At 43.8% G+C, this 23,356-nt stretch overlaps 1 protein-coding gene across 6 annotated transcripts in view; it reads right to left on the bottom strand.

Moving 5' to 3' along the window:
• The window catches only part of CENPC (centromere protein C), a 53,612-nt gene extending 36,039 nt beyond the window's left edge, over nucleotides 1–17,573 (bottom strand). For 4 of the 6 annotated variants that reach the window (XM_084857523.1, XM_084857524.1, XM_084857528.1 and 1 more), the window contains exons 1-6: nucleotides 17,504–17,573; nucleotides 10,322–10,365; nucleotides 7,268–7,332; nucleotides 6,072–6,172; nucleotides 2,431–2,514; nucleotides 1,883–1,985 (exon numbers count right to left, since the gene is read on the bottom strand). In XM_084857523.1, the coding sequence (XP_084713649.1) occupies nucleotides 1,883–1,985; nucleotides 2,431–2,514; nucleotides 6,072–6,172; nucleotides 7,268–7,332; nucleotides 10,322–10,365; nucleotides 17,504–17,515 (409 nt within the window). In that variant the 5' untranslated portion in view covers nucleotides 17,516–17,573. The remainder of the gene's footprint in view (nucleotides 1–1,882; nucleotides 1,986–2,430; nucleotides 2,515–6,071; nucleotides 6,173–7,267; nucleotides 7,333–10,321; nucleotides 10,366–17,503) is intronic. The other 2 variants (XM_084857525.1, XM_084857526.1) reach the window with 1 other exon arrangement.
• Nucleotides 17,574–23,356: the final 5,783 nt, after the last annotated feature.

Below are 23,356 nucleotides of genomic sequence, written 5' to 3'. Positions count from 1 at the left end.
ATTCCTGGTCGCCTACTGCTAACCATTGCTAGTGCTTAAATAAGAGGTAGAAGTAGAGAAAACATAATGTGCATTTGAGTTGGAAGGTGTTTTATAATACAGATTCCAAGGTTTTATAGTACAGGTTCCACAAGCAAGGTGAGCTATAATTATTTTAACTTCTAAAACTGTTTCTGAATTTGCAAATTTAATTAGAATCTAATTAATTGGGTTGCAGCCCTATTTAAAACTGATATAAAAGACTAAAAGTGGAATCTAAGAGTAACAGGCTAACATAACCCCATAGCTACCAGATGCCCATCAATACCAAAAAGGTCTTAAACCATATCCAAATAACTTTATTTGAAAAATGTCTAACCTGCCTTTCTATCAATAGGTCTTCAAAACATCATACATTTCATTTCTGAGTGAATGCAAAGATAAAATATTAAAACAAAATGTTTGTAATGCTTAGGGAACACTGGGGAGAATCCTTCTATGGAGTATTTTCTCTTTTGGAATGAATAAAATGCTTTTACTTACTCAGAATGTGTAGGATGAAGATTTTTATGGGAGAATCTACAGCATTAGAGAATCATAATCCCTATGTGTACCGTTCCATGTTTTTTTTTATGAAGTTTAACATGCTACCCAAATATACTACTGGCCTTAATATTGCAATTCTATGAGACTGTTCATATCTAAATAAAAAGTGAAAGTACCTGTGTTGACAAAAAGAAAATTTCCAGAAGAAAATTTCCAAAATCCAGGTCATCATAATACCTTTATTGCACCAACTCAAAGGTCACAAAAAACTGCGCAAACTTTTGAGTTCTCTAGTACGCTTTATCAGGCAAGCTGGTAAGTGAAGCAAAAGCGTGTGGGTGGGGAAGGGGGAAAAGCGAATATCATCTACTGAATATCAAGTCTGCATTTGGTTACAGTCTTAGGATAGAAAGTGTGAGGGGGCTCCAGACATTCAAACTGGGCTGTACTGGGTTCAACTTAATTTTTTCCTACTTCTCAGATAGTAATAACTAAGACATATGTGCTATATAGCATACAGTGCAACAGTTGCAGCTCTTTCTCTAGTATTGCACTTATTTGCAATTATGCTTGTACAAAACTAAGGCTGCAATCCTGTACCCACTTGCCAGGGTCAAGCTTACTTCTGAGTAGACATATATAAGATTGCACTACAAGGGATTTATTCTTTTGAGACTGCAGTCTGTTTTAGCTACCTGTCAAAGGTGATAGTACCACAGCGGGCCTCAAACGATAATCTCAGACGGCCAAATAGGTTCATACAGGAAAAGGTGATCTTTGAGATAAATATGTTTAGGCTTCAGATGAAGCTCCAATGAAGGGCGTTACAGTTGTAAAGCAACTAAGTGGCCCCGATGCATTTCACTCAATAGGTGACAGAGTAATCATTCAGAATCCCACACACATACTGAATATAGGGTATCTAGTGTGAATGGGAACTTAATCTTGCAACTTTGTACACAAGCAGGCTACTCTACTCTCATCCACCTACTCATGCCTTTTGGTAAAGTTGAATTCCACACTATTTCAAGGGTACTCAGTTTCCATTTAGCTTTCTTCTATATTTCCCCCTCCTTGCCCTCAGAATTCATGGCTGGAATGTGCTTCTCCTACATTATGTAAAATAAAACCCACCTCTTCTCCAGCAGCAACGTTATCCTCCCAGTGCCTTCCCTTCTTATACGGGGACAGGGATATAGCATGAATTGGAACTATCACTACATTCACATTTTAGGTCATGTGGAAATGCCCTATTTTTTTTCTACTTGAGAAAGCATTGGTAACATTAATATTTTAAAAAACACTGCCATTTAAAAATCCATATGTGGCTAGCAGTTCAAAAATTAATGTCACCTACCTGAACCTCTGTCTTTTCTATCTGGTGATAGTAAGGAGGTGAAGGTATTAAAGACATTCTTCAGATAGTTAATCTGATCTGGCTCTGGATCTGTCTGTTTTTTCTGACAATCAGAAGGTGCAGCAGAAAAGGAAAGAGACACTGTTAATAACAAAACGATAAAGATAACATGGTAAATAAAATATTGTTTCTGAGACTTTCACAAGTAAGCCCACTGTGGTGCTGCAGACACACCAGGGGTTGCCTCATGCACGATGGTTCTTATATGGCAACAGTATTAATGCAGGGAAAATGCACATATTGACAACATTCACACTGGGGTGGCTCAGGACTTCATGAATGCCATGATAACCATGTGGCTATTCCAATTTGTCATCAACCCCTGACATGTGGCTGGTCACATTCTTGACTTGGTGTTTGCTCATGGACAAGTAGAATGTGATCACGAATGGCTGACAAGCAGCTGCATGGCCAGGAGTGGCCTGTTTCCTGGGTACCCCATGACCAATCAAGCAGATGAAAGGCCTGGAGGTGGTTCTGACAGTTACATTTGTATTTGGTAGCTGTTCACTGGAACTCCCAACATGAGGTCCAAACAGGTGTCCATGTGAGTGAAGGAGGCCATCATTAGGCTGAGGAAACAAAATAAACCCATCAGAGAGATAGCAAAAACAGTGGGAGTGGCCAACACAACAGTTTGGAACATCCTGAAAGAGAAGGAATTAACTGGCAAGCTCAGCAACAGCAAAAGGCCTGGAAGACCACGGAAGACAACTACAGTGGATGACCGCAGAATTCTGCTCATGGTGAAGAGGAACCCTTTCACAACATCTAGCCAGGTCAAGAACGCTCTTGCGGAGGTAGGCATGTCATCGTCAACATCTACAGTCAAGAGATGGCTTTATGAATGTAATTACAGAGGCTTCACAATAAGGTGCAAACCACCGGTAACGCTCAAGAACCGAAAGGCCAGATTAGCCTTTGACAGCAAACACCTAAAAAAGCCTACCCAGTTCTGGAATAAGATTCTTTGGACTGATGAAACCAAGATTAACTTGTACCAGAATGATGGGAAGATAAAAGTATGGAGAAAGAAAGGAACAGCTCATGATCCAAAGCATACCACATCATCTGTCAAACATGGTGGAGGCAGTGTTATGGCATGGGCACGTATGGCTGCCAATGGCACCGGGTCACTGGTGTTTCTTGATGACCTGACTGCTGATCAAAGCAGCAGGATGAATTCTGAAGTGTATAGGGCTATACTTTCTGCTCAGATTCAGCCGAATGCTGCCAAACTGATAGGACGCCGCTCCATATTGCAGATGGATAATGACCCAAAACATACAGCAAAAGCTACCCAAGAGTTTCTCCAGGCAAAGAAGTGGGATGTTCTTCAATGGCCAAGTCAGTCACCTGATCTCACCCCACTAGAGCATGCTTCTCACTTACTGAAGACAAGACTGAAGGCAGAAAGACCCACAAACAAGCAGCAGCTGAAGGCAGCTGCAGTAAAGGCCTGGCAAAACATCTCGAGGGAGGAAACTCAGCATTTGGTCATGTCCATGGGTTCCAGACTTCAGGCAGTCATTGACTGCAAAGGATTTTCATCGAGGTATTAAAGGCGATCCTTAAGTTTGAAATGATGTTGGTTTGTTCCATTACTTATGAGCCACCAACGATTGGGGGGGGGTGTATGCCACTGGCTGTACCTCCTGAAGGGTTAGTGCCCCACTTTTGTCCAACCCCTTGCATTACAGCTGAAAGTCCTGACTTCGCTCTCATCTGGGTGTGTTTCCTTTCAACTTCAATGTGGTGGTGTACAGAGGCCAACTGCCAAAACAGTTATCCTTGTTCTGATATTTCTGGCCCTGACTGTACCATCTGTGCTCACGAGAGACCAAGACAGCTGTATCATTGACTTCTCTGCTCCATTTTGCTACAAACTCAGGAATGTTATTGGGTGAGATATTTTACTACTTTAAAAGGGCAATGCTCCTAGAACTAAACTTTACCGCTCTCAAAATGTGTTTTGTTTGTAACAATGATGCATTTTTGTCTATATTCAATGCTTTTATATAAAGAGTGAATCCTGGGTTTTTTTTTTTAAATTATGCCATCCTTCTGCCAAATATGGCATTTAAGATGCTGACATTTATTTATGTCATTTCATTTCAATACCACCCAAAAGCTAAAACTCTCTGGGCAGTTCACAATCATTCACAAGATGAAAACAGCATCAAATTTAAATATACAAAATGTAAAAACAATGTAAAAACAATTTGAACACCTCTGCGTCCCACCAGTAAGATACATATACTACGGTGGGATGTGGGAGAGGGCCTTCTCTGCTGTGGCCCCCCGGTTGTGGAATGCCCTCCCCTTGGAGGCCCAATTGGTGCCGATGATGGTTTCATTTTGGCGCCAAGTTAAAACATGGCTTTTCACCAAAGCCTTTACAGGCTAACTGAATTCCCTAAAGTTACACATTGTTTTAACTGTTTTATTGTTTTAGATGTTTTAACTGGTATTAGCTTGCTTAATGGTTCAATATACTTTTAGCTATTTAAATTATTTATTGTTTTATACTGTTTAAATTGATTTTTTTCTATACGGAGCCCTGAGATCTTAATGATATAGGGCAGGATACAGATGTTTTAAATAATAAAATAAAAACAATATCAATACAATACTAGGTGTGTTGAAACAGCTGGCATAAATGCCATTACATAGATCCATAAACACAAAGCCAATCATTAAAAAATTACAAAATCAGGGGTTTAACCAAACCAATTTCTAAAACAGCAATACTAATAACATTTGATCAGGAGTAACAAATAAAGCCACACAACGTACAACCAAAAAATCCCTAATCGGAAACCTACATCCCACAGACCTGAGCTAGCCCATGGAGGCTCTCCATCTGGCTTGCAGGGGCCCCCTTCCTCCAAGTCCCGCCCCCGGTGGAAGAGGAATCCTGCTGTTATCTCTGATCACTGACTGGAGATAACAGCAGGGCCACACCCAAGTGGCAGGGCCTAATAAACCAACTAACCAAAGAGGAGAGGAGAGCAGAGCCAATCACAATAAATAATAATGATAATAATGATAAGAAACCGTATCTCCTACCAAAGACTGAGATGAGTAAGACAATTTTTGCTTGGTGCTAAATAAATCAGTGGTTATGATGTCGGGAGAGAATCCCTTGGGAGCTCCACAACTGGGGCACAACCACAAAAGAGATTCTATCACTAGTACTCACTTCCTCACCTCTATCATGTCAGAGAAAACTGGCACTTTTTCAAATCAAACAAACCAGACGCCAATTAAGACTTTTATATACAGGTGAAATATACTCATTATGGCAGGTCTCAGTTTGCAACCCTGATGCCATGTTCAGAACCAGCTGCATTTTCCAAGTAATTTTCAAGGGTAGCTCCCAGTACAATGCATTATGGTAAACCAGCCTTGATATTACTGAAGCATGGATCACCATGGTAAGATTCTGTTTCCAAGACATGAGGCACTCACTACATAACCAATGCTCAAAAATAGTGGCAGAGACCACTTGTGGGTCCATGAACAATGATGAATCCAAGAGTACCTACAACCTACAAACTTGGATCTTTAAAGACAAGTGCAACCCCATCCAGAACAAGGTAAATACCACTACTAGATCATGAGCTTGCCAACCGTAACCCTGTCTTGTCTGGAAGCAGCTCATTTTTTAGCCCCCATCCATCCCATTACTTACTCTAAGCACTTCTTCAAAATGACCACAGCCATGGTGCTGGGTAAGGTACCTGTAGTCAGCGCACAAGACAATGTCATATCCAAAATGCCACAAATCCAGCAGAGAAGCTGAATAACTGGGATTTCCTTCTCAATGGGGCAGCTGCCCAAGTCTGCTGGACAGTTTTTCTCTTTTGCAGGAGCGGTAGCTCCAATGGGAGAAACAAAACATTGAAGGGTCAAAATAAAAAGCCAATGGCAGTGTCTCAATGCATCAGCAACTAAGGTTTATCAAGAAACATTATTTTTAAACCTGTAGCACAATAGCAGCTAACAGAAGAAAAACTGTCATTTGTTCATCCAAACCATCTTCATCTCACCAAACGTGAATGAATAAGTTAGATTACACGGTATGCACAGAAAATCTCAAAGAGAAACACTAATAGAAACAACTTACCTCTTTGCTATGACATGGAACTTCATCTTGGTCCTGGTCCAAACTAGAGGATGAGCCACATGATTTGCTAGGGGAGCATACTGTAAATTCCTTGGCACAAGCTAAAGAGAAAAAGAACAACATACACTTAAGTGGAAAAGTCTAGTAGTCCACATTGCTTTGCTCTTTCAGAAACATAATGCATAAATATTCTAAGCTATAATTACTCTAAGTGATTCACAATTGTACCTGCTCACCTGCTACCAACGAATATATGTTGTAACTCACCAAGATTCTCCAGGAGCAAGAAGACTATGCGGCATGAGACTTACCGCCCAATTCTATGCAGAGTTTGGCAATCTCATTCTCCATAGGATCAGGCTGTTAGCACTAGAGCTCAATGTATCTGATAAAGTTAATATGCTTATAATCAGATTATTTACTATTAATGAACTTATTCTTTAAGAGAAACTTAGTTTTTACAATTAAAAAAATTAACATTTGATCTAGCCCAGCATTTTCTACTGAACAATGGAGGATCTCAGAACCTTAACCAGAGAGAGGTAGCTCTGCTAACTGAAAGCCTTTCACCAAACCTGGGATCTTGCATATGCAAAGCATGTGCTCTTCCTCTGAACTAGGCTGTACTGAGAAAGGTGACCAAGTGAACTCTCGCCTAAGAAAACTAGTACCACAAAAACAGAGCCACTTTAAGGAATCATAGAACTTGTTCTTGGAAAAACTTGGAATTCCTCCTTCACTTTTGTAATATGTGAACAGGAATTTAAATTTCCAATCATACTGATCCTTTTTAACAGTTAATAAATACATTTTATTAAAAATATCAAAGACAATACAATACTTACATTTTCTGATGCAAACAAAATGTGAAGAATGTATGGATTTGGACCATGGTTCTAACTATAAGGGCTGATTGGACATGAAATTATACTAGTGTTGCTGACAGTATCATGGCGGAATTGGACTTCATTGGCAGAAAGTAAGGTTGGCTACCAAGCCCAGTCACAATCTGTGGACCCCTGGTTCCTCTATTATTTATTAAATTTATATCCCACCTTTTCACTAAATATAGAGCTCAAGGCTGCTATTAATAAAATAAAGATAAAATATACATTTATAATCAAAACATAAAACATTATGAAAGTAGTACATATTGTACATTGAATTGTACTCTATTCATAAAGTAGAGAACTTACTTTCAAAACATCCTTGTATATATTTCAATATATTTTCTCCTTGTACATCAGTAACTTGTCTTTGACTGTGGGAGGGGAAAAAAGTCATGAGAAACGAACCACTTTAAAAATGCTTCCGACATGTAAATGCTGCCTTATTGGCAGTGCAGTAGTCAATAATACTACCTTACCAAACAATATTTTGTATACTACAAGATAGAGTCAAACACCAAATCAAACTACAATGTCCTGATTTCACAATGGATATGCAGATAACTGATCTCTGTTTAGGAAGTGGCCTGGTTTGCACGTCATGATAAGCCAGGGTTCCAGGGGAAACACTAAACTGTTTCACACAACACTACAGGCCACCATGGCTTAATTTACCCACGCAGGCTATTGTGTCATGTTGGGCACCCATGGACGCCTGCCTTGCCTTGTTGTATTGTGTGAACCCAGGCAGCAGTTGTTTGAGGGTTGGATAACCCTCAAATAACCCTAAAGCAAGCCATGGATATTTGAGGGTTGTCTAGCCCTCAAACCACCCCTGCCACCTGGGTTCACACAACATGACAAGGTGGGTGCCCGCAGGCACCATGCAAAAATAGCCCCTGCAGATACACAGCATAATGGGACAGCCCCCACCAGTAAATGAAGCCACAGTGGGCTGTCGTGCCATGCAAACCAGGCCACTGGCTTATCCCCTGCAAGCAGCATCCTTATAAATGTTGCCCAATCTCTTCCTTCTGTCTATGATCCATTTAGTGCAGGGGCCTCAACCCTCTTTCAGCCTAGGTGCCAAATTCAATTTCAGAGATGCTGGGGCGGGGGGGGGGGGCACTCCAGTGCTGAGCTTGGCCAAATCCAAAGGAGGAGTGGTAAAAATACCAGCATATTTTGGCTTAAAGATTTTGCTGCCAGCAACTAAGCCATAGGAGAGGCATATCAACCTTTAAGAATGGGGGAGAAATCCTATGCAAAAGCTAGGAAAGCACCAGACCATTGGCAGTCAGGGGAAAGGGGTGTGTGGCCTTCTTGGAAACCCCAGAGGGCTGGATCTGGCCCACAGGCCTGAAGTTTGACATCCCTGGTTTTGCATGATGTGCGAGCCAGGAACTCTGACTTGCCTCTTTCCTGACATTCCAGAGTCATAAACCAACAACAAACCAGGAGTCATGACTCTGGCTTGTCAGGCGAGAGACAAATCAGAGGTTCTGGTTCACACATCATGCTGAACAAACAGACAGAAGGTCTGTGGTCTGTTTTGCTAGCCCCGCTTGAAGCAGGAGCAATCAGGCAGTGTGCCTGAGTACACTGCTCATAAACAGTAAGACACAGTTCTTATTGGCCTATTGTGACATGCGAACCAGGCCACTATCTACATTTGCTCTAAGACCGATGCATCAAAACCACAAAGGGATAATTCCATGCTTGCAATTAGAGATCCTAGAAAGGGGTTGGGATTCTAAATTCAGTCTGTGTCTGTGTCCACATCAGAGATTTTTCATACTACCCACTGCTGATACTTATGCAAGGAGGGCGTGCAGTCCATGCAGATCCCTGCGCTTCTGTTTTATCTTTTATTTTTATACTGCTGTATATCTGAGGATTTCTAGGCACTTTTACGAAGTTAAAAACATCAAAAGAAAAACAAAAAGCATAAAAGCAGCAGACAAACACACAGCTAAAAAAGTAAGAGTTTAAGATTAGCAAATGTTTAAAAAGCTTGGTTAAACTTAAAAGACTTTTTTGCCTGGCACCTAAAAAATAATGAAGTTGGTGCCAAGCAAGCCTCCTTATGGAGGACATTCCACAATTGGGGTGCCACAGCCAAAAAAAGCCCTCTCATTAACACACCTCTCACCTCTGGCGGAGATGGTAGGGCAGAGAAAGGCATCATCAGATGATCTTAATGCACCGGCAGTTTAGGTTGCTGGTTTCCACACCAAAATAGGAGTAATCACCTACGTGAAAGAATATCTCATTCTCCTCTTTCTGGCCATGGTGCTTCCTTCACTACACATTCAGTTTGTTATAACCTTGCACTAGTCTAATGGCATAAATGAAAACCTGGCTACTTCACAACCCCAGAATCAGGCTACTCCATGAACCCAGAAACTGGCTACCTTACAATTCTATCTCAGGGTCTTTCGCTTCCCTTTTATTCTCTCTAGCACACTGCACAAAATATCTTGGAAGTTATCTGGGTGCACACGTGCAGTTGTGAAAGTTGAGCAGTTCTTAGTAAAGAAATAAATCTAATCAAACAATTCTGGGAGAGAGGTACAGACCTTTTTTTTTTTTTACTTTTTCCTTTAGAAAAGGCAACATTTCAGCCTAAAACATCAGTCACTAGCGGTATGAGTTTAAAAATAGAAATAGTAAAAATAGGACAAGGTCATATAAGATCGTAACATAAACACATGCAAGGAAAAGAACAAAAGGAGTTATCTGGAACCCCACATCCATCATAGGGCATACAGGGAGCCTTTATCTACAGGGACTTGCTAATTTGTTTCAGTTAATGGGGTAGTTTTATGGCTAAGAAAGAATGCAAGTATGGAGCGGCCCCTGCATTTAAATGTAGGGGAAAACCCTTGCAGGCAGGAGAACTCTTCCATGCATGCATCAGAGCATGCTCAGCGAGTTACTGGTTTCAGGCAAAAATATTTTCAACATATATGAATAAGCCATCAAGAAACCACTCTAAATATGTCTATATTATTAAGTAAGTTCGAAGAAAAATATGGATTTCTGCAATACATGCATATAAAAAAACGGGATCCACACAGCTATCTTTAAGTGTGCCTAGTGGGATTTTTGACTATTTTTCCCATTTAACAGCAAACACCTGTGTGTCATATCACAAACTTTTTATAGGAGTCACCAAAGATTCAAAAGTGGGTTGCTTGGGGGGTGGGGGGAGGCGGGTTGTATTTAAGAAACACAAGTCCAAATGTATCACATGTCTTTTGGCCAATATGACATTCTGCAACATGAGAGACACCTTATTTGTACAGAATATCTACACTTTAGCTGTTTCAGAACAAATTTTAAGAAACAAATATTAATTACCCGTCTTTGAAGTATCTTGTTCTGTAGTTAGTTTTTAAGTGATTCTGTTGAGAACAAAGAAAACATTATTACTAATACATTTCTTGAAAAGGAAAATAAGCTGATATATTTTTTTACAATAACTTATATTCTACCTTTCTATACTAAGTGTACTCAAGGCAACTCACAATTAAAACGAAACACAAATCACAAATACAACCAAACAATAAAATAGCAGCCATTAGAGCATAATAAAAGAGGCAGAATTAAATATAACTATATATTGATATCAACAGTTCCTAGAAGATGCCCTGCATTCGAGATTTTTGATTATATATTACTGTGACATCAGGAAGACTTAAGATATATAGATGTAAAAATTCCAGAAATTTTGAGGATATGGGAAAACATCCCCCCTCCTTGAAAAAAATGGAAATTCAGGGAAAATTTAAACATGTTTCCTGTCTCCTAGCTGAGCAGAGCAGAGGAAGCTCCAGATGGTCTAGGGGCTATACAAAGAAGCAAGCTCCCAGAGAGCAAGTGATCACAGCGAGCAAAGGAGAGCAAACAGGAGTTCGGCAGGGGAGATCAAGGGGGAGGCTCCTAACATTTTTTCCCCATTTTTAAAAAAATTCTTTTTCTTTTAACACACACTTCCATACCAGTGGGACTGTGTTTTTAACCTCCAGTGAATAGAGGAAAAAGCACAGGCTATTCCAGAACAATCAGAAAGCTAGAAACATAAAGGGAATAGAGTCTATGGAAGGAAAAGACTCTCCAGTGGTGGTGAGGTCTGTGCTATGCTTGTTTTCTTGCCTGAGATCAACATGGCCTACACGTGCAACAAATGCAAGTTGATCATGCTGTTGGAAGAAAAAGTAAGAAGATTGGAGTGGTGAGTATCGACCCTCCAGGGAATAAAAGAACACGAAGAGTTCTTGGACAGAATGGTGGAACTACAGCAGCAGAGTGAAGAACAGAAGCTAGAAGAGCAACAGCAACCTGAGGCAGAAGAGGAAACTGCTGAGACAATGAAAAATGAAGTAGAGCAGCGGTTCTCAACCTGTGGGTCGCGACCCCTTTGAGGGTCGAACGACCCTTTCACAGGGGTCGCCTAAGACCATCGGAAAACACAGATTTTCGATGGTCTTAGGAACCGAGACACCGCTCCTCTATCCGTCTCCAGAGACACCGAGATATCCCCAGATATAGTGGCGCCCCTACACGTCTCAGCTACCCTCCGACTCGGGGCCCTGGCCAATCTCTCCTCTAGCGGCTCCGTCCAGCCAAGCCCCCCGCCTCCTGTAAAAACCCGCGTATGGGGTTCAGTTAACGCCTCCACGTAGAGGCGGCCACGATCGCCTCGCCACTTTGCAATAAGCCCGCACGTTGAGTGCTCTGCCCAGGGCTGATCCGTGCGGCCGGAGCCGGCCCTGAGGAGTTCGCGAGGAGGCAAGCGCAACGCGATGACCGAGCTGCGTGGGAGGGGCGGTTCGGAGCCTCTCGGCGACTTGATTGAAACCTTGGTCTGGGGGCTGGATGTCTCCAAACTTGGAAGGAGCGCGCTCTGCTCTTGCCCTCTCCAGCGTCGGGCAATGGGCTGGCGACCCGCCGGAGCACTAGGACCCCGCCTTGCTCCAGGGGGGAGGCGAGAAGGTCTGTTTGCTTTTGCCCTTTCGGCGCCTTCTCTCGTAAAGCCTCGGTGGCCCTTTGCTTTGTCGCACAGAGGCAATATGAACGTCGAATTTGCCCCGCTCAACATTCCCCTGGTGAGGAGAGGACAGACCGCCGCTGTCTTTCAATGGGTCTTCTCCTTCCTGCTGCTAGGTAACCGAATATTTCTTAGGCGCATCTGCTTTCTTATTTTTGTGGCCGATCCTAAGCATGTTTGCTTGGAAGGAAATCCTGCTGTTGAGTTCAGCGGGGACTTGACTTCCCAGCCATACTGTGTTCATGTGCTTGAGGCTGGAACAACCATGTTCACACGTGTTTGGGAGTAAGCCCAACTCAAGCTAGTAGAACTTACTTTTACTAATAAACACGTATAGCAGTCTTCCCCAACCTGGTGAAACACATCCCCAACCAGAGGTGTTGGACTACAACTCCCAACATCCCCAGCCAGATGGCCGGGGATGCTGGAAGTTGTAGTTCAACACATCTGGAGGCACCAGGTTGGGGAAGGCTCCCTTAAGAGAACCAGCATTGAAGAGATGATGTGGTCACTCTGGGGTTCTGAGTAATTGTTCTATTGAAAATATTTAGCTAGTACAGCCTTCCCCAACCCAACCTGGTGCCCTTCAGACGTGTTGGACTGCAACTCCCATCATTCCCTGCTGGCCTGGCCATTACTGCATGGCCATGTGCTAATACATCTGGACTGGAATTTTTAATAGGAAAAAAACTAATCTTGCAAATTACAACATGGAGAGGAAATGGAAGGAATGCAGGTGCTGCTGACATCATGAGAGTAGAATTGAATGCCATTATATGGTGAGAGAAGAACAAAAATAAAAAGTGTGGTTGTACCATGATATAATGCTGCTATATGGCCCATTTTCCTACTCCATTAACTTTCAAGATGAATAGAAATGGTACTGAGATCTCTTTATTTCCAAAACAAAACCTGCCCGTTAAACTATTCTTCGCACTGACGTTGGCTTTTTACGCATACTGTCGCAAAATGTAGCAATGTAGTTTACTGTTGTTATATTAAGACTGTTACCCATGCTACACCATGCTTCAAGACAAAATTTCATTTATTTGTAATTAGAAATAAATATTTCGCAATATATAATTACATATTGTTTTTGTAATTAATCACTATGCTTTAATTATGTTCGATTTGTAACAATGAAAATACATCCTGCATATCAGATATTTACATTACGATTCATAACAGTAGCAAAATTACAGTTATGAAGTAGCAACGAAAATAATTTTATGGTTGGGGGTCACCACAACGTGAGGAACTGTATTAAAGGGTCGCGGCATTAGGAAGGTTGAGAACCACTGAAGTAGAGGATACTCCTTAGAAAAGGGTGACAGGAGCAGAAAGACTAGAAGCCACTCTACACCAGTGGAACTATGGAACCGTTTCCAGGTACTTGAGGATGAGACTGGAGGACAGCCTGCACAGGAAGAATTACAGGGGAACCTGCATGAGAGCGAGCAAGAGGCTGAAGGTCAGTCAAGCAGAGGCAATGAAACCAAGGCCTACAACAAGAAGAGAAGAGTAGTAGTTGTGGGAGACTCCTTGCTGTGTGGGATCAAAACCCAAGTATGTCGTGAAGACCCATGGACTCGCCAGGTATACTGTCTCCCAGGAGGACGTATTAGAGACATGACTGAAGGGAACATCAGGAAAAACTTCCTGACTGTTAGAGCAATACAATGGAACCAATTACCTAGGGAGGTGGTGGGCAATCCCACACTGGAGGCATCAAGATGAAGCTGGATAGCCATCTGTCAGGGATGCTTTGATTTAGATACCTGCATTGAGCAGGGGTTGGACTCGATGGTCTTATAGGCCCCTTCCAACTCTACTATTCTATGATTCTATGTAATACTTTCTTTTCAAGACTAAATTTATTTCACTACTTGATGGATATGAAATCTATGATGTATCGCTTAGCACAAAACTTCTACTGTTTGTGAAACATTTATGAAATTTAGAAGTAGAAATGGACAGAGCCACCCTATATGCCAAGTACACCAGGAGAGAGCCATGCCACTGCTCCATGGGTACAACATTTGTCATATCCTACACTCACCTAGCCCAGAAAAAGAGAAAAACACACTGCTCCAAAATGCACAGAAGGGAGCAAAAGCTACATTCCCAGCCTCCGAGGGAACACCCCCAGTGCCCATCGAACACAGACCAGAGTGCGGATGCTGCAGAGATGATTCGGCAATGTTGTGAAGATGTTGCAGCAACAGCCCCCGGTCAGCCAGACATAGGAGGCTATCCACTCATGACAACAGGGAGGGCCCCCTCATCCACAGCCTTCCAGGAAAATGCCACTAACCAAGAGCTCCAGGCATCCCTGCAGATAGAGGTTCTTTATACTGCACACTGCTCACAAGTACCCCGTTTGATCACAACACACAAGGAGAAGCAATATAACACAGCACCCAAATAGGTCTGCAAAGAACTCGCAGCCCTCCTTGGAAAACTGGTCCAAGACCCACTGAGGAAAAGAGCCTTTTGCCAAGCAGGAAGAAGGAGGGGTGCAGATAGGCAACCAGGGAAGCTGCAACCAGATGACAAACTCTAGCATCTCAACCAACAGGGCATACAATGTTGGGAAGGTGGATGTGTGATTTCAAGCCCTATCATTTGGAATGTGGGAAATATCCCCATTCATGTTCTCCACACCATACATAATTTTATATATCTCTTTCATGTCCCCCTTTACACACCTTTTTTCTAAGCTGAAGAGCCACAAACATTGTAATCTGTCCTTAAAGGGGAGTTGCTCCAGCCTCTTGAACACTTTGGTTGCCCTTTTCCAGATCTACAATATCCTTTTTGAGGTGCAGTGACCAGAACTATAGTATTCCAAGTGTGGTCACACCATAGATTTTATAATGGCATTATGATACTGGCAGCTTTATTTTTGTTTCCTTTTGTAATGATCTCCAACATGGAATTTGCCTTTTATCACAGAAGCCATACACTGTGTCAACCTTTTCACTGAGTTACCCACCACAACCTCAAGATCTCTTTCTTGATCACCCATCAGTGTATATATGAAGCTAGGATTTTTTGCCAGGTATGCATCACTTTACATTTGCTTACATTGAACTGCATTTGTCATTTTAATGCCCATTCTCCCAGATCCCTTTTTTGTTTTAACCCCCCTAAATAATTTCGTGCCACCAGCAAATTTGGCCACCTCACTGCTCACCCCTAATTCCAGATCATTTATGAACAAGTTAAAAAGCACCAGTTGCAAAACACCTTTGGGGACCCCACTGTTTACATCATTTCACTGAGAGAATTGACCATTGATTCCAGTTCTCTGCTTTCTGCTCTTTAACAGGTTACCTATCCACAAAAGGCTGCCTCCTCTTATACCATGACTGCTAAGTTTGCTCAGGGGTCTTTCGTGAGGAATTTGTTACTTGGAATACCAAAGGGCTTTTGACAATGTCTACCAGATCACCCCTATCCACATTAATTAACACTCCATTCAGAGTACTTGGTTTCCCCACCCACAATAACTCCACTCCATCCTGGGATGGGAACAAATGGAACTTTTTTTGCAATATAAACTGCAGGTGCATGAGCCCCAATCCAGACCACAGCAGGGGGCAAAGTGTTAAAGCTTCCAAAGCTCCCTTACACCCTCCCCCCATTATAGGGTCCTGTAATCTATCAGGGTTGAGCTTACACTAGAGTAAAAATGCTACACTTTTAAGTAATGTATGTTTTGGGCCATCTGTGCAAGACAAAGAGGCCAGTCCAACCAACTACTTCATCAAATCCAGACCCTCCTCACCATTAGCCACACAGATTTTTGACATTCTTTTTGGTTATTTGGAGTAAGGGGATCTTATTCCCCTTTTTCATTTCCTTTTGCTTTTAAAAAAAAATCTGGCCTTGCTTTGGGCCTTCATTTCTGCCTTTGCCTTGTATGTGTATGTGTTGAGTGCCTTGCTGTGGGATCGGAGTTCTGCACAGATCAACGTGGGTTCAAACAAAGACTGCTTTAATGCTGTTCAATGAGGGCCCCTCGGCTTTGCAATATAGAATCATAGAATAGTAGGGTTGGAAGGGGCCTACAAGGCCATCGAGTCCAACCCCCTGCTCAATCCAGGAATCCAAGTCAGAGCATCCCTGACAGATGGCTGTCCAGCCTCATCTTGAATGCCTCCAGTGTGGGAGAGCCCACTACCTCCCTAGGTCATTGGTTCCATTGTCGTATTGCTCTAACAGGCAGGATGTTTTTCCCGATGTTCAGCCGGAATATGGCTTCCTGTAACTTGAGCCCATTATTCCGTGTTCTGCACTCTGGGAAGATCGAGAAGAGATCCTGGCCTTCCTCTCTGTGTCAACCTTTCAAGTACTTGAAGAGCGCTATCATATCTCCCCTCAGTCTTTGCTTCTCCAGGCTAAACATGCCCAGTTCTTTCAGTCTCTCCTCGTAGGGCTTTGTTTCCAATCCCCTGATCATCTTTGTTGCCCTCCTCTGACCCTCTACAGTTTGTCTGCAGCCTTCTTAAAATGTGGCGCCCAAAAGTAGACATAGTACTCCAGATGAGGCCGAACCAGTGCTGAGGGGAACTAGTACTTTCCGGGGTTTGGAAGCTGTGCTTCTATTAATGCAGCCCAAAATAGCATTTGCCTTTTTTGCAGCCACATCAGATTGTTGGCTCCTATTCAGCTTGTGATCTACAACAATTCGAAGATCCTTCTCGCTTGTAGTGTTGTTGAGAACTGGCTCCTACGTTTTTATTTTTATCCTTTTAGGATGCTCTATAGACATGAAAAGAGTAGATTCTGGATGCTCTCAGAAGTTGCTGCTCATGCTTAGTCCCGAGTAATCCAGCCCTTCTTACTTCTGAGTAGACATAACTTCTTTTACTGTGCCGTTTCTCACTCTTACTTCTGAGTAGACGTGCAGCCATGCAGAGGCATGGGTTGGGGGGTGCTCTGTGATGGGCATGCAAAGCAGTGGATTTTGGTTGGGCTCAGAACTTGCTCCTGGGTTCCAAAGTGTGGCTCCGGGGCTGTGGTTGCCGCTGTCATCATCACCCCACCCACGCAGCCTTGCAGGCCTGCGCCCTCGGCGTCTCTCTTGGCAACGGGCTGCCCGCGATGATGAGAGGAGGGCTTTCGTGCGGCTGGGGCCCCGCGCCGCCCGCTCTCTGCGCTCACGGTCTTACCGTTCATGGGCCTGGGCCTGGGCCTGGGCTCCCCCTCCCTCCCCATGGCACGGGCCGAGGGGGCCTCTCTGCCGGCCCCGCCCGCGGGCCCCTGCTTCCCCTGGCACCCGCCGGCGAGCAGAGCAGGCAGCGGCGAAGTGCCCCTCAGAGCTCAACGGCCCCTCCCTTCCCGAGCCTGACGCGAGGGAGTCGCCTCGCTTGCGCGGAGGAGGCGTGGCGGCGGAGGGGCCCGGCCCTGAGAGCGCTCCCCGCACGCGTCCGCCGCCCGTGCGTCTCCCGAGCGGCTGGTGGTGGTGCCGCCCGCGCCCCTCTTACCAGCGACGCCATGGCGGCAGAGCCGCCTCCGCTGCCTTCCCGCTCCCGTTCGAAAACTCCGGCCTAGCCCGCGGCGCAGGCGCACCGGAAGCGGAGGACGCTCATTGGCCGGCCGTCTAAGGGCGTCACAAAAGGCGGGGGGGGGGAGAAGGAGCCGGGGGAGTGAACCCAGCAAAGGCTGCTATAGATCTATGCAGGACTCCCAACGAAGAAGAAGAGCGACTTGCGGGCTCATTTTGGACGCCGTTATTTCTCCCGGTTTCTCCACGCTGGGGCATGCTGGGAGTTGTAGGCATTTTTTCTTGCCCCAACGTGCACAGGGCTGCACTCCTAAAGAACTAACGGCTCTCGGCGCTTCCGCTGTCCCCGTCTAACCATCGAGGTTTCTCTCTATTTTCGTGTGTTCCTAAGCGCTAAGCCAGCAAAGAGCAGAGCAGCAGTGGCTTTGATGGCTCTTCCTGCACAGCTCCGCAGCCGGCCAGAACAACCCATGGCGACCACCAGCTGACACAATAACCTATGATGGGTTAAATAATCCACTCTGCAGACCGTAGGTTGTCAGAGTGGGCTATTTTGGCCAAACAAGCCATTGTGGGTTAAAAAAAACTCCCATCAGAGGACACAATAACCCAAAATGGGTTAATTAAGCTATCCTGACTTAACCCATCATGGGTTATCGTGATGTCCAAACCCAGTCACTGTCTTGGGACACAAACAACACTAATATGAAAAGGGGGAAGAGGAATGGAGGCCATTCACCATTTGAATTAACAAGGATGAATGGATGCTCAAGAAGTGCAACTTGGCTTTAGTCCTAGGAGGAACAGGAAACAACAGTGACAGTGGCCACAAGACTGGAAAAGGTCAGTTTACATTCCAATTCCAAAGAAGGGCAACGCCAAAGAGTGTTCAAACTACCGCACAATTGCGCTCATTTCACATGCCAGCAAGGTGATGCTCAAAATCCTACAAGCTAGGCTTCAGCAGCATGTGAACCGAGAACTACCGGAAGTACAAGCGGGGTTTCGAAGAGGCAGAGGAACTAGAGAGCAAATCGCCAACATTCGCTGGATCATGGAGAAAGCAAGAGAATTCTGGAAAAAGTCTATTTCTGCTTCATTAACTATGCTGAAGCCTTTGATTGTGTGGATCACAACAAACTGTGGCAAATTCTGAAAGAGACGGGAGTACCAGACCACCTTACCTGTCTCCTGAGAAACCTGTATGAGGGTCAAGAAGCAACAGTAAGAACCGGACATGGAACAACCGATTGGTTCCAAATTGGGAAAGGAATACAACAAGGCTGTATATTGTCGCCCTGCTTATTTAATTTATATGCAGAGTACATCATGAAAAACGCCTGGTTGGATGAATCACAGGTCAGAATTAAGATTGCCAGGAGAATTATCAACCTCAGATATGCAGACGATACCACCCTAATGGCAGAAAGTGAAGAGGATCTAAAGAGCCTCTTGTTGAGGGTGAAAGTGGAGAGTGCAAAAGCGGGTTTGAAACTCAACATTACAAAAACGAAGATCATGGCATCGGCCCCATCACTTCCTGGCATATGGAAGGGGAAGAAATAGAAGCAGTGACAGATTTTATTTTCTTGGGCTCCAAGATCACTGCAGACGGTAACTGTAGCCATGAAATTAAAAGATGCTTGCTCCTTAGGAGGAAAGGTATGGCAAACCTAGACAGCATAGTAAGAAGCAGAGACATCACCTTGCCGACGAAGGTCCGCATAATCAAAGCTATGGTTTTCCCAGTAGTAATGTATGGCTGTGAGAGCTGGACTATAAGGAAGGCTGCGTGCAGAAGAATTGATGCTTTCAAACTGTGGTGGTGGAGAAAACTCCTACGAGTCCCCTGGACTGCAATGAGGTCAGATCAGTCAATCCTAAAGGAAATCAACCCTGAGTGCTCATTGGAAGGACAGATACTGAAGCTGAAGCTCAAATATTTTGGCCACCTAATGCAAAGAGAAAACTCTCTGGAAAAGACCCTGATGCTGGGAAAGATTGAAGGCAAAAGGGGAAGGGGACGGCAGAGCATGAGATGGCTAGATAGCATCACCGATGTAATGACTATGAAGTTGAGCACACTCCGGGAGAGAGCGGAGGACAGGAAGGCCTGGCGTGCTATGGTCCATGGGGTCACGAAGAGTCGGACACGACTTAACGACTGAACAACAACAACAGTGGGGGTGAAGTGATAAATGAGTTCATATGAACATGTTTCATTGCCCAGCCCCTTGCTACCTTTGGTGTGAATAGTGGATGGGTAATTCATTTGGTTCGCATTTTAATTTTAATGTGAACTTAACTAATTTCATATTTTGAGCCAGTATGCAAATTGACGCTCAGCTTTCCTTTGAAATTCACAGGTCTCCAAATTTTGCAATGGAATTCTCCAATCAACAAATGGTACAACATTTCTATGTTAGGGAAATGTGCACACAACAATGTATATTAGAGAAAATAACATTCAAAAGTGCATTATTTTAGGAAAACTGCTTCCCAAAAATGTGAATATTAGGCAAAAATGCATGTAGTATGTGAAATGTACACAAGAATGCCTCAGACTACCTAGTCAGTTCATGGCACAGGTGAGATTTGAACAAAGACCTTCTGGTCTCTTAGCCACTATGCTACACCAGCACTCTGAGAAATGATAGGACATTTCAGTAATTTTCTTCAGTCCCCAGTTTTTACAACACATGATGAACCACTCCTGGCCTGAGCCTTGTAAGGAAACCTTTATGACTCTGCGACAAAAGCTGTTCTGGGTCACCAAAGCCTTCCCCAGAGCCCATCCTGGGCTCATGACATCACAAAAGGCAGGCCAGATGACTCTGGGAAACTGCAGGTCTCCATGTCACTCCTGATTCTGGAGCTGAGCTAAGAGGATTGGTGCTTCGCTTGCTACTGTTCACTTTTCCTTTAGCTGATCCTTCAGTGTGAAGGCTGGGCATCCGCACTTTACTGATACCCTGTTTCGCTTCTTTTCTGAAAACATCGCTTGGCTTTTCAGTTTCCAAATGCTTACTTTTCAAGTGAGTTTAAATTTTCAGACAAGGAACTACATGAATAGTCTGGGAGCACCCAATGCTGGAATATAAGAGGGCAATCCTACTGAAAAGATGTTCTTTATTTATTTACAACACTTTCGATGGATGGCTTTGGGATAGGAGCCCTCCACCCCTCCAAGCCAAGTAAAGCAGGAGCCAAGTAAGGTAGATGGAATGGCGGAGTCATTTGAGGCTCCACTTTCATCTTAAATTATCACTTTTGGCTAGATGGGCCTCTTAGCCTGTCTAGCTGACTTACCCTGCTGTGGGCGGGACAGGTGATGGAAGTTGTGGATGTAGCAGATGCACATCTCTTCTCTCCTCTTCCCTCTTTGCCTGCTCTCATGACATTTGGTCCTTCTGACATTTTTTTAATTTTGATTCTTGCTTTGGGCTGCCATCATAGGCAACTGGCTAGGTATGTTAAGTTCAGAGTCAGATACAGAAGGTGAGTGTGAAAATTAAGCCATCTAATTAGCTAAGAGCAGCTTTGAGGGAAACCAAGTGAGTTTCATTAAGTCTTGCACATTTTCCCAAGAGGTTTTACACATCCGCCTTGGCCACTGGGCATTTTGATCCATGGAAGAGCTCCATTTCAATAAGCATGAGAAGAAACCGCCTAAACCTTGACTCCAGTCTTGTGGGGAAGCTGTCAAGATCCCCATTGTAACCTGTGCATAGGCATCCTCCTGCTTTAGTGGTAGGGATGAGCAAACTCATCAGGGCCTGGGATAATGAGCTATCAAATTATAGTGCATTGAGTTCCGTTGTGAAAAGAGGAAATCCTGCAAGAAGAGGAGCTAGACCACAGTGCCATCTATTGGTTGTATAATAAAGCATGTTGAAGACTCAGATAAGGGGGAAAGGGAGGGGAGGAAGTCCATGTAAAGGGAGTTCAATGTGATCCTACATTTAAAATGGAAGCAGAAAGCCCCATTTTAAATGCAGTATTTTAGGGTGATGTAGAAATGCTCCAGGTCTTGGGAGGGTGGATGGACCTCCCTCATAGGCCCAGTTTATCTTCCTGGCTAGCTGCTGGATAAGGTTATCATTACATTGCAGCTCAGCACATCTCCACCAGAGGTCACTCTGTCATGATAATTTATCAATTTAGCCTGGTGATGAAGTTCTTTGATGTCCACAAGTTTTGGAATTATAACACATCTAATGGCTTTTTAGGCTGTCTGGAGCCATCAGCTCATGAGCAGTGGTACTGGACTGCAGTTAAACTCTAGAGGGGTTGAGGAAAGTGGTCTTAATCATTTTGGAGCAAGATCTTTGCTGTCCAAATTGATGGTTCTACTTATGAATTCACTATGACAAACTTGGCTGTCCCAAGGCATTTTGCTGTTTGAGATGAAGACCAAGATGGTGTCCCTTTCCATTCCATGTACAAAAATACTGACCAAATTGGTGGTTGAATCTTCCTTCAGCCTTAGTGATGGGACATCATCCTCCCCTGCATCTAATGGGAGAAGGCTAGCCTAGGGGACACAGGGCAAGTTGTTCAGCACACAGCTCTTTCTTCCAGCATCATGGCAACACCTCACAGGATCTGCCACCTGGTGTATATTGATGGTGGTGGTGATGGCAATGGTGGTTGTAGTGGCGGTAACGGACTGCTCACCTCTTTCACCGTTAACTGCTTTTTTGCCCATGCAAGGTCTGAGAAAACAGACATAGTCATGTGCTTCTGGAGGAAAGGCAGCTTAGAAAGTGCTTCAGATGTAACTCCATTCACTGCAGCCCCCTCTAGGGTGCTCGGAGCACTGCCCTTTTTGGTCCTTTGCCACAATCCTTACCTGCTCACCCAGGCCATCCTCGCCTCATTTTCAGGCCCTACAAGATATTTCAGCAGGGTCCCCACAACTCACAATAACGCAGCCTCCCACAACCTGCTACCTTCCAGGTGTGTTGGACAGCAAACACAAAAAGAAAAACCAACTCCTCTGGAATGACTCCGGGACATCTATTGAGACCCAAATCACAGGCACCTGGGGAGCAAAGGTAGTACATGAGGATATATTTGTACAGTGTTTGCAGATCTTTGTATTGTGTCTGCATTCTTTTCCTTCATGGTTATTAAGGCCTACAACCCACTGCACACTTTCCTTGGAGTAAGCACCATTGAGTCCAATGGGGTTTACTTCTATAAAGTGTGCATACGATTGCCTGCTCAGAAGTAAGTCCCATTGAGTTCAGTGGGTGCAGGATTGCAGCCTAAATTATGTATATAGATTTCCTGAAGCTTCTGGAATTTTCCTGTTTCGATAGCACAACCGTAAATGTTTTCAACGAAATGCAAGCAAATCATTTCAGTTTTTACAATTTTATTTATTTATTTAAAACATTTGTATTCCCCCCCCCCCAATATCATTAAGATCTCAGGGCAGCATACAGATAAAACCAATTTAAACAGTATAAAACAATAAATAATTTAAACAGCTAAAAACATATTAAACCATGGACAAGCTAATACCAATTAAAATCTAAAACAAAACAGTTAAAACAGTGTGATACTGTTTTATATACTCGCAAACTTCTCCAAAACTGGGGGGAAAACTAGCATTCTTTGTTGTTGTTGTTGTTGTTATTATTATTATTAATTGCATTTATATCCTGCCTTTTTTCCTCTTGCAAGGAACCCAAGGCGGCTTACATTATCCTCCTCCTCTCCATTTTATCCTCACAACAACAACCTTGTGAGATGGGTTGGGCTGAGAGTCTGTGACTGGCCCAAAATCACCCAGTGAGCTTCCATGGCCGAGTGGGGACTAGAACCC

This window comes from Heloderma suspectum, chromosome 5 (genome assembly GCF_057233095.1).
Source record: "Heloderma suspectum isolate Gila_16-S chromosome 5, 16-S_ref, whole genome shotgun sequence".
Classification (NCBI taxonomy): Eukaryota; Metazoa; Chordata; class Lepidosauria; order Squamata; family Helodermatidae; genus Heloderma; species Heloderma suspectum.
This window is presented reverse-complemented; position numbering and strand designations above follow the sequence as displayed.